General features: G+C 43.6%; 1 protein-coding gene across 2 annotated transcripts in view; it reads right to left on the reverse strand.

Annotated features, from left to right (window-relative positions):
• VSTM4 (V-set and transmembrane domain containing 4) overlaps positions 1-15,457 on the reverse strand; it is a 98,303-nt gene that overhangs the window by 22,319 nt on the left and 60,527 nt on the right. For both annotated transcript variants that reach the window (XM_053909686.1, XM_019444892.2), the window contains 2 exons: positions 12,957-13,063; positions 11,442-11,503 (listed from right to left, as the gene is read on the reverse strand). In XM_053909686.1, coding sequence (XP_053765661.1) covers positions 11,442-11,503; positions 12,957-13,063 — 169 coding nt within the window. The remainder of the gene's footprint in view (positions 1-11,441; positions 11,504-12,956; positions 13,064-15,457) is intronic.

Raw genomic sequence — 15,457 nt, forward strand, 5'->3', positions numbered from 1 at the left:
GGGTCCTGGGCTGACCACTCAATGGAAGGTCGGTTCCTAAGACAGGTTCCCTCTCAGCCATGATGGAATGAACCACGTCGTTCCTATTCATTCTGAGTGCTCTGATCTTTCAGCTTCCATGAGAAGAAGCAGGTTTATGGTAGTAGGCTTTAAAAACATTTTTAAATGTTTACTTATTTTTGAGAGAGTGACAGAGCACAAGCAAGGTGGGGGTAGTGGTGCAGAGAGAGAGGGAGACACACAATCTGAAGCAGGCTCCAGGCTCTGAGCTGTCAGCACAGAGCCCAAGGCAGGGCTCGAACTCACGAACCATGAGATCACGACCTGAGCCAAAGTCAGATGCTCAACCATCTGAGCCACCCAGGCATCCCTTTGGTTTACTGTAGACTTTAAACTAGAGGGAATCGCAGGTGAGCCTGTCTTGGTCACACACTCTCTACATGTCAGAACTCTACCTGTGAGGGGCATTAGGATGTCACAGGACAGAGCAAACCCCAGCTGACACAGGGATAAACCGTCCAGGAAAGGTCCTCAGGAATGAAGGAAAGTCACCCTACCTTTTAGAAGCTGATTCTCATGTTTAATTTTCTCTTTGTTGATAAATAGGAAAATCCACCATTCTCCCACGTGGGGTCTGAATTCTTTACTAAAATGTAAAAACAGTCTTCTCCAGATGTGAAGGACTCTATCCTGTCGGCAATGACCCAACCGGAGATGTCTACTGAGTTTGATACGTCATTCAGAGCCATACTCAGACTTACAAGTTCATCAGATTCATCTGGAATCTTGTTGAACTGCCGATTCTAATTCACCAGGGTCAAGGGTGGGGTCTATTTGCCGACAAGCTCCTAGGTGATGCCCAGGCTGCTGGTCCATGGACTGCACTTTGAGCAGTGCAGACTCAGTCCAATCACACATCTTTGTCCTCAATCATTCATTCACTCCACATACACTCTGTAAGTTCCAGCTCTTTTACTGAGGACACAGTGATGAGGAGGACAAGTCCTTGATGACTTTAAAACTAGTGCTAACGAACATTTAACACCTCTGTGCAGGACACAATCAGCAGAGGGAAAAGGCAACCTACAGGATGGGTGAAAATATTTTCAAATTATTTATCTGATAAGAGGGTAATATCCAGAATATATAAAGAGCTCCTACAACTCAACAACAAAACAAACAACCTGATTTTAAAAAATGGGGAAAGGACTTGAATAGACACTTCTCCAAAGAAGATATACAAATGGCCAATAAGAACCTAAAAAGATGTCCAACATCACTGATTGTTAGGGAAGTGCAAATTAAAACCACCATGAGATACCATCTCACACCCATTAAGACGGTTACTAATGGGGCGCCTGGGTGGCTCAGTCGGTTGAGCGTCCGACTTCAGCTCAGGTCATGATCTCGCAGCTTGTGCGTTCGAGCCCCGCGTCGGGCTCTGTGCTGACAGCTCAGGGCCTGGAGCCTGTTTCAGATTCTGTGTCTCCCTCTCTCTCTGTCCCAACCCACTCGCATTCTGTCTCTGTCTCTCTCAAAAATAAATAAACATTAAAAAAAAATTTAAAAAAAAAGATGGTTACTAACAACAACAACAAAACAAAACAAAACAAAACAACCCAGGAAATAACAGTGTTGGCAAAGATGTAGAGAAACTGAACCCTTGTATCCCTGTGCACTGTTGGTGGGAATGTAAAATGGTACAGCTGCTATGGAAAACCTATGGCAATTTCTCAAAACATTAAAAATAGAATTCCCATGTGACTCAGCAATTCCTGTTCTAGATATATATCCAAAAGAACTAAAACCAGGAGCTCAAAAAGATATTTGTATGTTCACGTGTTCACAGCAGCATCATTCACAACAGGTAACATGTGGAAGCCACTCAAGTGTCCACGGACAGATGAATGAATAAGCAAAATGTGGTATATACATCCAAGGAAATATTATTCAGCTTTAAAAAAAAAAAAAAAAAGAGGGGCGCCTGGGTGGCTCAGTTGGTTGAGCGTCCAACTTCGGCTCAGGTCATGATCTCATGGTTCATGGGTTTGAGCCCCGCATCGGGCTCTGTGCTGACAGCTCAGAGCCTGGAGCCTGCTTTGGATTCTGTGTCCCCCTCACTCTCTGCCCCTCTCCCACTCATCCTCTGTCTCTCTCTGTCTCAGAAATAAATAAACATTAAAAAAAATTAAAAAAAAAAAAGAAATTCTGACACATGTTGCAACATGGACAATCCCTGACTATGTTATACTACGTGAAACAAGCCAGTCACAAAGAGATAAATGCCTCTTGCATGAGGTCCCTCATGTAATCAAACGTATAAAGACAAAATAGAAGGGGGGAGTTCATGGACGAGGGGAGGGAGGAGTGTGGTTTAAAGAATATAGAGTTTTGCAAGATGAAAAGAGTTGTGGAGACTGCACAGCGATGAGAATGTACTATGGAACTATACGCTGAAAAATGGCTGATGGTACAACTTATGTTACGTGCACTTTGGCACAATGAAAAGAAAACAGCCCCCACCGTCTGCACTATCTAAGGTGTCTACAATGTATAGCCTTTGTAGTATAAGAAATGTAGAGGTCGCTTTGTAAAATGGGAACCACATGGTCCTAGTGGAGGGAAAAGTTAGATCAGGCAGGTAAGTATAACTTCGCTGTGGTGTGGGAAGTGCTAAAATACAGGTAAGGTGTTATGGAAGCCCCAAAGGCTGAAAATCAGATGGATGGGGAGGTGGTGGGCCTGCAAGCCAGCTGTGGCAGTGAGTGGGAGGAAAGGAACGAGCCCAGGCATCCTGGAAAGTAACAGACGGGCTTCAGGCACCAGTACATAGGGGTGAGGGAGAAGGCACCTACATTCTGGATGGGACAGCCATTCCCTGAGGCAGGGCTATCCCAGGTAGAGCAGGACTGGGGGGACGTGATGAGTCCCCTGTGTGCTGTGATGAACGGGCGGTGCATGTGGAGCCACCAGAGGGAATGTACGTACCATAAACAGTCAGAACCAATCTGGAACTGACTCGAAGACGTAAGCGAGGGAACGGACGGGCTGCGCAGGTGCCTGCTGCCCCTGTGACAGTGTTGACTCTCCCAGGCAATCTGTTCAAGAAGAAGAGCATCCCAGAGACAGCCAGCATCCTGGACCGGTGGAGGAGGGGAAGTAGCCTACCCGTGTGGGGAAGGGCAAGAGCCAGGAAGGAGAGCGGTCAGCTGGGGGTGGTGGCAGATGACCCTTGTTTACCTCCAGGAACAAGGACATGGATGCCTTGAGGGGTCAGAAGTAACAAATTCACTGAAAAGGGCCATGAGAGTTGGCGATGGGGAGGTCATTGACTCGCAGAGGCATAACTGATGCCCAGAGAACTGGATTTGTGGGTAAGCAGGGCTCAAGCGGCAGGAGGACTCCAAAAGAAGGTTGTGGGGGAGCCACATCTCAGAGGTGAGTGGCGGCTCTGCGGGAGGATGAGGTGGGGCAGCGGGTGCAGGGCGGAGCCCCCCTGCCAGCGGGAGACAGCCCAGCCCAGCCTGTACTCATGTCGCTCACGGGAAGCCGTGCTTCATCCTGGAAGCAAGGGGGAGCCAGGAGAGTATTTTAAGCAGGGAAATGACATGGTTGGAGTTGTGTTTGGGAACAATCTCTAGGCAGCAACGTGGAGGATGGATCCGAGCGGGACAGACAGGATATAAGAGACCCACTGGGAAATCTGTGGTAATTAAGCCCATGACGTTCCTGATTTTTCTGTGTCTTAGGTCTTTTGCTCACAAGAGATCATTTTCTCCTTAGAGAAGAGAGGTGGCCTGAGCCTTCTGGCTACTGTGTACTACATACAAGTGCCATAATTACAGAGGCTCAAGGGCAAGGAGGGTGTTGACTCAGAGGCAAGAGTGTATAAAAGTTCATTGAGCCCAGGGGTGCCTGGGTGGCTCAGTCGTTTAAGTGTCCGCCTCTTGGTTTTGGCTCAGGTCACGATCTCATGGTTCCTGGGTTCGAGCCCCGCATTGGGCTCTGTGCTGACAGTGCGGAGCCTGCGTGGGATTCTCTCTCCCTCTCTCTGCCCCTCCCCAACTCGTGCTCAAAATGAATAAATAAACCTTTTAAAAACAAAAAACAAAAAAAGGTCTTTGAGTCCAAAGAACTGTATTCTCTTTCTCTTTTCATTAGTTTTGGGGTCCTGACGACCCTCCTCTCAAATTCGTTATTTCCTGTTGCCCTTCTTTAAGCACTGAGGTCTTACCTCCACATCACAGAAACTGTTTCCTCTTCCTCCACTTGGCCTCCAAATCAATAACTGACCTGATGCAATAAAAATCAATCAAATGCACTGCTGCCTTTCTCTGTTTCTTCAGAAACAAGGAAGAAATGACAGCTTTTCCTGGAAGTATCTGCATTAGCCCCACAAGTCCTGGGGGCTCTGCTGTGGGGAAACTACACATTTTACATTTTGTTCAAGTACTCCCTTGCCCCCCAAAAGAAGAAAAAACACTGATGTAGAAACAATGACTCACTGTCAGTGTTTAAGGTTATTAGACAAAACGATCACATTGTCCGTCAGAGAGACGCTTCGTGATGGTGCGTGGCCTCATTAGGTGATTAGATAACTCTGAAAGCAGGCTATGTCGTGCTTGTGTTGTTAAAAAAGAGGAGGGTTGGTTTGCACAGCTTGATTACGAAATGTCTAAAATGCTTTGCTCCTCTCTTTTTTCTTCCTGAATCCTATCATTTTTTAAACCTCCCAACCACTCCCCGTCTCTGGAATACGTACTTCCTGCAAAATGCTATGTCGCCTTGGAAACATACAAAAAGGTTCCCACTTTTATGCTTTGAGGGTGAAAACACAAGGAAACGCGTCTGTTATTTTTGCCTGCCAGAGTCTAGAGGGCCTACCAGGAGCTGGTAGTTAAGATTTATAATTAAGATGAGTGATATTGGGGGGGGGGGGCGCCTGGGTGGCTTAGTCAGTTAAGTGTCCGACTTCGGCTCAGGTTATGATCTCGAGGTTCATGAGTTTGCGCGTCGGGCTCTGTGCTGTCAGTGCAGAGCCCGCTTCAGATCCTCTGTCCCCTTTTCTCTCTGCCCCTCCCCCACTTGTTTTCCCTCTCTCTCTCTCTCTCAAAAATAAATAAACTTAATTAAAAAAAAAAGATGAGTAAGATGGAATCTAAGCCCCCAGCAGAGGAACTGGCACATAGTAGGTACTCAATAAATATTCCCTCTTGTCAATGCGGTGCCGGAGGCAGCAGGAAGCTTGACTTCTTGGGGTGAGCACGTGCTACCATCACTCTGGAGAGAGGGCTGCGTGTGCTCTGTGGCCTATAACCACCCGAGGAAGCTCCGTTCCGTGGTGATGGTAGCAAAATGGAACAGTGACAGAGTTGAAGACCTAAACTAGTGCCAGGACTGAAAGAAAAGATGTCTCCAAGTTATTTTCTAAACTACCCACCAAGGCCTACGTGAATCAACAGGTATCTATTGACTTTAGTTTTAGCTACCATCAAGACTTATTGATCGGAGAACTAAATATCGACCCATTGAGACCAAGGTCAATGCTGCCCTCCTGGGAAACTACATCTTAATATGAACTAAAACCTGCAGACGCTAGGCCTGATATTTTTGACTCTATACTGCTGGTCAGACAGAGTCTCATTCAAAGTCAGCTCTTTTCTTTATTGTGTATTGTCATAGGTAGGAACTGGTTTCCAAACTGGCTTGTTTCTGGAAAATGGGGCATAGAAAATTTTAAATCTTTTCATCTTGTAAGCGATTAACAGACAATTTGGTACTTAAGAAATGTTATTGGAGACACTTCCATAAAACAAGGAGTCCCTGTGATGCATATAATTAGATGCATATAAATCATATAACTGCCCCAATTAACTTTCTGTGAAGATTAAGAATGTCCAATGTTGAAACTGCATCGGAAGCACACCAGCTTGAACAAACACACACACAAAACTCAACAACAAAAACTTGTGACTAAGACCAGAGTTATTTTTGAAAGTACTGTTCACTCTACTCTGTTTATAAGTGGCCCCCAAGGGCTTACTGTGGCATTTTGTACCCCATAAGTGCACAGCTGATTTTTGTTCAATGGACAAATGAGAGGTGCCCCCCCCACCAGGCTGTGGACTAGAGATAGTTGTCCAACTAGATAAGACCAACAACACTGCAAAGGGGCCGTCCTCTAGGGCAGTGGGGTTGTCTTCACAGGAGAAGGATCAATACTCTTGTGACTTGTGGGAACTCACTTTTCTTGAACAGAGTGTGTGTCCTCACATGCAAAACTGGGGATCGGGAGTAGGGAACTTATTAGGAGAGTTAACTACGGCAATATGCAAAAAGCACTTCTTTGGGGGGCACCTGGGTGGCTCAGTCGGTTGAGCTTCCGACTTTGGCTCAGGTCATGATCTCATGGTTCATGAGTTCAAGCCCCACATCGGGCTCTGTGCTGACAGCTCAGATCCTCTGTCGCCCTCTCTTTCTGCCCCTCCTCTGCTTACTCTCTCTCTCTATCAATAAAAGAAAAGGCACTGTTTTGGCTGTCTCTCTAGGATATATCCACAGAGTGTCAGTAAATAGCTGTTTCTGTTATTACCAGGGGTAAGATTCTGGATTAGAACCAATAGCTCCTGAACAACTCAGAGAGAAAGTAAGGTAGAAAATTTACAATGCATATCCTTTCTTGAGGTTGTTGATAAATATCAGAACATAGAGAAAAGATGTGGAAAAGATACACAGGTACACACATGTGCAGTGATATGCACAGCTGAGGAGTAAGGGAAGTTGATAGGTTTAGCTTTTATGCTCAACTGAGTTTCCAAAGGCCCACCGAATGACCAGAGATCTATTTAAATCAACAAGCACTCTGCTGCTACATTTGAGGACAAGACAGGAGTAGGCAATAGAGGAGAGCTGGTGAGGAATTTTTGATGATATGAACCAGATGGAATCACACTGAATGAAAAGCCCATCAGAGCCCACAGTTCACTGTAGGCAAAAGAAGTCTTTCTCTGGAAAACAGTGAACCAGCCTCTCCAGTAGAACAGCATGAAACTTGGGCACAAAGCAGCAAGGGCAGGGGCAAGGCTGGGCCAGAAGAATATGTCAGAAGCCACCAGACCCAGGCTCCACTCTGAGGCAAGAATCCAAATGAGCTGGCTAAAACTTTATGTTTTGCATTCAGAAGGACCAGATTCAAGTCTGCGTGACCCTGGGTTCCATCTTGCACCTTACTGACTTTGCATCTCACTGTGCCCATCTGTAAAAGCAGAATGACAGAACCAACTCTACTGAGCTGGTGTGCAGAGTCATTAACAAATCTCTATCATGCTAGACACTGCTCTGGGTATGGAGGATACAGCAGTGACCACAACAGACAAGCTCCCTGCCTTCATGGGCCGTACATTCTGGTAGAAGGGAGAGGCAACTAATAGATAAATATAAAACATGTCAGGCTGCCTCTCATAGGTGAGCAGTGTTTTATATAGGATTTCAAGAAGATTCTTCCATCAACGTGATATCTGGATAGAGAGCTGAGGGGGTGAATAGATAAGCCACAACTATATCCTGGGGAGAACGTTCCAGGCAGAGTGAACAACTGGTGCAAAGTTCCTTCCAGAACATTCTTGGTATGTTTAAGGACTGGCAAGGAGGCCGGTGTGGCCAGAAAGGAACAAGGAAGGGGGTCAGTGGCAAAAATGTTGTTAAAGAGGTAATGGGGGCCAGATCATATTCAGCTGAGCTTTCCAATATGGTAGCCACTAGTCAAATGTGGCTTTCAAGCACTTAAAATGTGGTTCTGAAATGAGATGTGTAGTAGGTATAAAATATACACTGTATTTTGAAGCCTTTGTAGAATAAAAAGCATGTAAAATATTTCATTAATAATTTTAGTATATATTACATGTTTTTTTTCTTTTTTTTTTTTAATTTTTTTAATGTTTTTATTTATTTTTGAGACAGAGCATGAGCAGGGGAGGGGCAGAGAGAGAGAGAGACATAGAATCTGAAGCAGTCTCCAGGCTCTGAGCTGTCAGCACAGAGCCCGACGCAGGGCTCGAACTCAAAGACTGTGAGATCATGACCCGAGCTGAAGTCGGAAGCTCAACCGACTGAGCCACCCAGGCGCCCCTATATTACATGTTTAAATGATACTATATTTGCTATATTGGGTCAAATAAACCATACTGTTAAAATTGGTTTCACTTGTTTCTTTTTACTTCTTTACTGTGGCTACTAAAAAAATTAAATTACATATATGGCTTGCATGGTATAGGGCATTATAGGCCACAGTAAGGAATCTGGCATTTATATTGAGCAATATAAGTAAATAGAAGTGCCCATAAAGTGCTTAGCATATTTCCTAGAACAGAGTGGAAAATTTTATGAAACTAGAATTCCAGTCACAGAAAAATTGCTCAAATGTAAAGGCAAATGAAGATATTTGAGGGAAAGACATTAGATTCAACAAAGAATAATAACAAAACTAGTACATGTTTGGTTCAAATAATTGTTTAGAATACAGTGATGAATGGTAAAGAAGATGTGATAGATATAGATATAGATAGATACAGATATACAGTGGAATATTATTCGGGGATGAAAAAGAATGAAATCTTTCCATTTGCAACAACGTGGATGGAACTAGAGTATATTATGCTAAGCAAAATAAATGAGTCAGAGAAAGACACATATCATATGATTTCACTCATACGTAGAATTTAAGAAACAAAACAGATGAACATGGGAAGGGAAGGAAAAATAAGATAAAAACAGAGAGGGGATCAAACCATAAGAGACTGTTAAATACAGCGAACAAACTGAGGGTTGCTGGAGGGGAGGGGAGTGGGGAGAAAGGCTAAATGGGTGATGGGCATTAAGGAGGGCATTTGTTGGGATGAGCACTGGGTGTTATATGTGAATGAGGAATCACTGGGTTCTATTCCTGAAACCAATACTACACGCTATGCTAACTAACTTGAATTAAAATTTTTTTAGTGTTTACTGACTTTTGAGGGAGAGAGAGAGAGACGGAATGCAAGTGGGAGAGGGACAGAGAGAGAAGGAGACACAGAATCTGAAGCAAGCTCCAGGCTCTGAGCTGTCAGCACAGAGCCCAAAGTGGGGCTCAAACTCACGAACCACGAGATCATGACCTGAGCCAAAGTCAGATGCTTAACCGACTGAGCCATCCAGGTGCCTCAACCCAACCCACTTTCAATTTAAATAAATAATTTTTTAAAAAAAGAACGTAGTGATGAAGTTTAATGAAACTGACAATTAATGATTATTGAAATCTGAAACATAAAGTAAATAAAAAAGATCTGACAAACAGATAAAACTGCATACATTCCTAAATTCCCAGTGGGTCAGAGAAAAACAGGCAAAATAAAAAGAAACAAGTATTTCATTTTAGCCATCCTCATAGATGTGAACTTTCTGCTTTTTAATTTCCACTGCCATGATGCCAATGAGGTTAGATACTTTTCATGAACTGACTATTTGTGTACCTCCTTTTGTGACATGCATGTTTCAGACTTCATATTTTTTTTTGTAGTCTTGTCCTTTTATCTCCTATTGATTGGTAGGTGTTCAGACATTCTAAAAAAGAACCTTTGTTAGATGTATGCATGACAGGTTAGACATGGATTAGACAAGTGCATGATCCTTGTCTAATTTTTGTAAATTAGGGGTTATGGATCATTTTTCATATGGATATCCAACAGACCCATCACCCTATATTGAAAAGTAATCCCTCCACTGCCCTGCAATGCCACTTTTGTCATAAATCAAGTGACAATACATCCCTAGATCTGTTGGGGGCTCTTTATTCTGTTCCTTTGATCAACTTATCTATCTTTGTGCTAATACCATAGTTTATTAATTATTGTGGCTTTAAGATCAATCTTGAAAATTGGTATAGAAATTCTCCACTTTTTTCTTTTCCTTCAAGATTATCTTGGCCACATGTTAGAATAGGGTTGCCAATTTCTCTCCCTCTCTGTCTTTCCCTGTCTGTCTCTGTATCTCTCTCTGTCTCTCTTTCTCTCTCATACAAATATAAAACTGCTAAAAATACTGGAAACAAAGTAAATAACAATATAACTAGAAACTTAAAGTTGTTCATGTCCGTGCACACATATTGATATAAATTAGTGAGTTAAATAAATAAGAGAAGGTGTCCAGCTCTTCTTTACAGAAGAATTTCAAGTAGTAAATGTACAGGGATTAAGGAAAATAGAAAATCACCATGAGTACACCATACTAATAACTGCTACAAGCAAAATCCATTGATGAATGGTAACATTGTGGCTAAAAGTTCAAGGAGAAATGGGATATTTGCTTAGACTTGACATTATCGCCCCTGAAATATTTATTAATGGCTGTGGTAGTTAACAGCACAAATTATTTGATACTCCTCTCTCAGGACAGTGAGCTTCTCTCCTTCCCTTGAATGTGACCCGGACTGAGTGACTGGCTTCTAACAAATAAAGTATGGAAAGCGAAAAACAGTAACTTTGGACGGAGAAGGCTGGCAACCACCCTAACCAAGCGATCACAATTAATGTCACTTTCATAAGTCATATCGACATCATGCATCCCTGAACAGATGCACTGAAAAGGAAATATCACCTCTGCATTCTACTCCATAATCCAGAACCTCATCTCATCTCTACTCCTCAGAAAACCTCAGGGAAAGCCAAGTCAGGGGGACATTGTAAAAAAATAACCGGTTACGACTCTTCAAAAGTGTCAAGGCCATGAAAGTAAAAGAATGACCAGGGAATGTCACAGATTGGAAGAAACTCAGGACGCATGACAACAAAATGCAATGTGATATCTTGGACTGGGTCCTGGAACAGAAAAAGAACATGAATGGAAAAACTGCTGAAATCTGGTCAGAGTCTGGGGTGTGGTTAATGGCAATGTGCTGACGATAATCTTACTTTTGACAAATACACCATGGCTACGTGAGATGCTAACATTAGGAGAAGCTAGGGAAGGGCAGATGGGAACTCTCCGTTTTTTTTTTTTTCCAACCCTTCTGTGATCCTAAAGTTATTTCAAAATAAAAAGCTATGACATATTTTCTGGAAGGTTCTTCAGCAGTCTCTCCAGAGTGGTTATCAGGTTAATGTATACAAGCAGGCCCATATTCCATTTTATACCTTCCTGAGTATGGCCTTTTTTTTTTTTCTTTCTTTTTGAAAAATAGCGTTTATAATGAAACATATGTTCTATTTTGATTTTTAGAAAGCCACTCTGGGAACAAGATATGGGGAAAAGATGTCTCAAAAGCTGACCCAAGCAGAGAGAATGTCTTTGCTGGGGGATCAAGGCACTGAGAACTATCAGCGTGATTGGAGTCAGTAAAGCTACTACTTGGGCTCTGCAGCGTGTTGAAGGCTTGAGGGGACAACACCAAACAGAATAGGGTTACTCACCAGCGTGACTTTCCTCTGCGGTTTCAGCAGCTTCGGTTTATGGAACGTGGCGGCTATGGGGGCTGTGGAAGCATATGAAGAGTTTAGCTTCCAATTCTCCCCAGACTTTTAACGTCCACATATCATGAGCAACACAGACATACTCTGTGGAGACTCATGGACCCCTTCCTGCCCCTATGGAAGAACTCCCGTTTCTGACCTAGATACCACTGGGTGCCCCTCGATGGAGAGAATTCTCCCCTAGTCTTTAGCCATGTCATCCTTTCCCATCTTCAAGGTCAACGAAACAGCTCTGCATAAAACACTGCCAGCTACAAAGAGGTCAGGTGTGCAGGTGAGAACCAGGTGTGTTTGGTAAAGGCTGAGCCTGGGAACTTCCCTGGGGCTTCGTTCTAACTACACACTAACAGTGAAAGCAGTGACCTTGACCTGCACAGCAGCCCTGACAGGTCATCAGGGAGGGTCTTACTGTCCCCACTTAACAGAGGAGAAAACCAAGGCTCTTCCCCACCATGTCATGTAATGAGTATTTCAATGATTTGGAACTTAAACTTGACCTTCAAAGTCAGACAGACCTCACCTCCAAGCCAGACTCCATCACTTAGCTCTCTGAGTCTCACTTTTATCTTTGGTAAGGTAGGGTACTATCTACTCTGATTGAATGAGATGTTACGGCAGGGTTCTCTGCCCCCTTCCCTCCCCAGATCTGCACTTGTCATGCCTCCCAGAACGCCCAGGCCTTCCAGCCTTTCTGTCCACCCAACGTGTGTTCAGCCTGAGCACCAGTGGCATTCACCACACAACCCCAAGGGTCTCTAGGTGACAGCCTGTGAAGTCTCACCTGAGGGATAAAATGTATCTTGTCTTCTTATTTAAATTGTTTATCTGGGAGGTCCTAGTACTTCCAACTACATTTCAAATTATTTGAGGCATGAACGTCTCCCAAATTGGCCATGGTAATTTTAGGAACTGTCTGTAGATGGCCTTAGTTCTCCTAAGATATGAGCAGTTCTCTCCTCCAGAAACACCCATCTTTCTCACCCACGTTGCTCTACATTATAACTGGAATCAAAGACCAACCCTCATTTCATCCCCAGGGCCAATCCAAAATAAACTACATACCTGGTTTACATCTTTAGAAAAATCAGAGGCTTCTTTCCCTTGAATGAACCAAGATGTTGACACCCCTTGTCCCACCTCACTATGTGCCGAGAATGTTAATAGTTGAAATATATTTCAGTGTGGATGGAATATACTGTGGAATCAGTCTCTGCATGTTGGCTCCCCCACCCACCCACTAAAGCATGCTGAGCCGGTGCACCACCCCCAGCCCCACCTAGTAATGGGGCTCAGTTATGATCAGAATCTAGGTGGGGTTCTCCAAGCTATATAATCACTGGATGTCATGTCTTCCATCTGTCTACTCCCCCTGTCCTGGTCCCACTTCTAACCCCAGACCCACTCTGGATCAGTCGAGCTGGCTCCTGCGTGGGTAATTGTAAGCTAGCTTCCTACCTTTGGCAGGGACTGCAGGAGGAACGTCAGCCTTCTCCTTCCGCCTCTTGCCTTTCTTGGGTTGCAGCGGGGCCAAGCTGGTCACACTGGTAACGGTCTCCCCTGAACTATAGAAGAGAAGAGTCTTGGTGAAGGCAAAATCGTATTTGTTCCAGGGAAAGGGAAAGGAAGCAATAGTTTCTGTGTGCTTCCTGAGTACCTATCTAAGGTCAGGTTATCTTACAGCTGGATTGGGATCACTCTATGCTTATCTCCAGGGATGTCTGGAGGTCTGGGACTGACCTACAGCTAAGATAAGGATGTTGAGATGAGCTAGTTAGTGGTTTATAATGTGCTTTTTAAAGTTCACAGATCCCTGGAGAGATCCAGAACCAGCTTGTCTACACAGTTACAGATGTATGGATTGATAGTTTATACTGATTTCATGAATTATAGAGTTTGGCTTGGCCACATCACTAGTAGGGTATTAAGATACCTTTTGAAACTTCTGCTTGAGCTTCCGTAAAACCGAGATTCTTGGCACATATTTTTGTGGTTCCCAATCCAAAAACAGAGCCCCTCCTGTGCAAGGGAGAACAGAGCTTGGGAGCTGCACCTGGAAGTCTCCAGGGTCCCCCATGATGGTTCGTGCTTTTTTCTGGAAGTCTCCAGGGTCCCACATGATTGTTCATGCTTTCTTCTGGAAGTCTCCAGGGTCACCTATGATTGTCACACTTTCTTCTGGAAGTCTCCAGCGTCCCCCATGATTGTCACGCTTTCTCATGGAAGTCTCCAGGGTCCCCCATGACGGTTCGTGCTTTCTTCTGGAAGTCTCCAGGGTCCCCCATGATTGTTCACGCTTTCTTCTCCTGCTGTACCTTTACTGTTAGTAGCGGGTAAGTGGCTTCACCCTGAGGAGGGCTGTGGGTGTTTTCAGTTATCTGGCCCTGTGTATAATATCAGATTCTGTATCTATAATATCAGATTCCTGCATGTGTTACCCATGACAACCCAGAATGACGACACTGATAAATAAGCCTTATATTACAGGTAAGACATAAAGGACCTAAGTGACAAAAGATACAAACACAGACTGGCTTGCTGTGAAATCTTGATCCTACATGTGGGATGAAGTGTATACACTTTATTGAATGGCTATCACTCTTATTTCAAGTGTGTCGTATTGGCTCCAGCAACCCATAGGGAAGCCCCTTTTAGAATCTCTTATCCTGAGGCACATCTCTTATCCAGGCAGGTGCAGTTACCAAGACAGACTATCTCCCTAATACATAAAGACTTTTTAGAAAGCCTTAAGCCTATGACCAACTGCCTAATAATCAAAATGAAGGAAGGCAGTAAACGGTTATCATGCAAGAGGAAAGGCTCTTACCTATGAAAACATGCTAAAGCTCCCTCACAAAAGAAATCCAAATTAAAACATACTGCACTTCCTTTCTCCACATATCAGAATGGCAATAATCACATTGGAGGCAAAGTGCTATTTTGCCAAGAATGCAGACAATTGGGCACTCAGATGTATGGCTGGTATGAGTGTAAACCCTTCCCAAAGGAGAATACTTGGCGATAAGAATAACTTGGCAATCAGAATAATTTGGCAATCAGAATTACAGAGGCTTCTACCCTGACCCAGCGATTTCACTTCCGGGAATTTCTTCTGTGGATATCCTTGCATGTGTATGAAATGTATGTATAAGGTTTGTCCTTACGGTGCTGTTGTTAATAGCAATAAGAACCCAACTGTCCATCAGCAGGGGACTGGTTAAGGAAATGACAGTGAATCTACCGATCCACAAAGGGGGGGGGGGGTTCTCTGTAGCTGCAAAGAGGAGTAAGAAGCTATTTATGTGTGATGAGAAAAGATACATCGTTAAGTGGTAAAGCTGGGTGTTGGCCAATGTGTAACACGTGCCCCTTTTGTATAAAAGCAGGGAAAAGTAAAAATAAATAAATAAATAAATATATATATATATATATATATATATATATATATATATATATATTAACATTTGCATACATGTGCACAAAGAAACTCTGGAAGTATTCACAAGAATTTTAAAATAGTGGTTCCTTACAATGGGGCTGCTGAGGAACTAAGCAGACAGGAGGCCGGGCAGGAAGAATTATCACTACACATTTTTTAGTCAATTATTTAAATTTTCAATTTTAATTATTAAACCATGTGACTGTATAATCACTGGAAAGCAATCAGTTAAACATGAAGAAATCTCTCTATATATTTAATAAAAGAAGGTTATTCTAACATTGTCCTAGGGTTTTAAAAATGAACAGAGAGGGGCGCCTGGGTGGCGCAGTCGGTTAAGCGTCCGACTTCAGCCAGGTCACGATCTCGCGGTCCGTGAGTTCGAGCCCCACGTCAGGCTCTGGGCTGATGGCTCGGAGCCTGGAGCCTGTTTCCGATTCTGTGTCTCCCTCTCTCTCTGATCCTCCCCCATTCATGCTCTGTCTCTCTCTGTCCCAAAAATAAATAAAAAACGTTGGAA

This window comes from Panthera pardus, unplaced genomic scaffold, assembly GCF_024362965.1.
Source record: "Panthera pardus isolate Hobbes unplaced genomic scaffold, ASM2436296v1 HiC_scaffold_22, whole genome shotgun sequence".
Classification (NCBI taxonomy): Eukaryota; Metazoa; Chordata; class Mammalia; order Carnivora; family Felidae; genus Panthera; species Panthera pardus.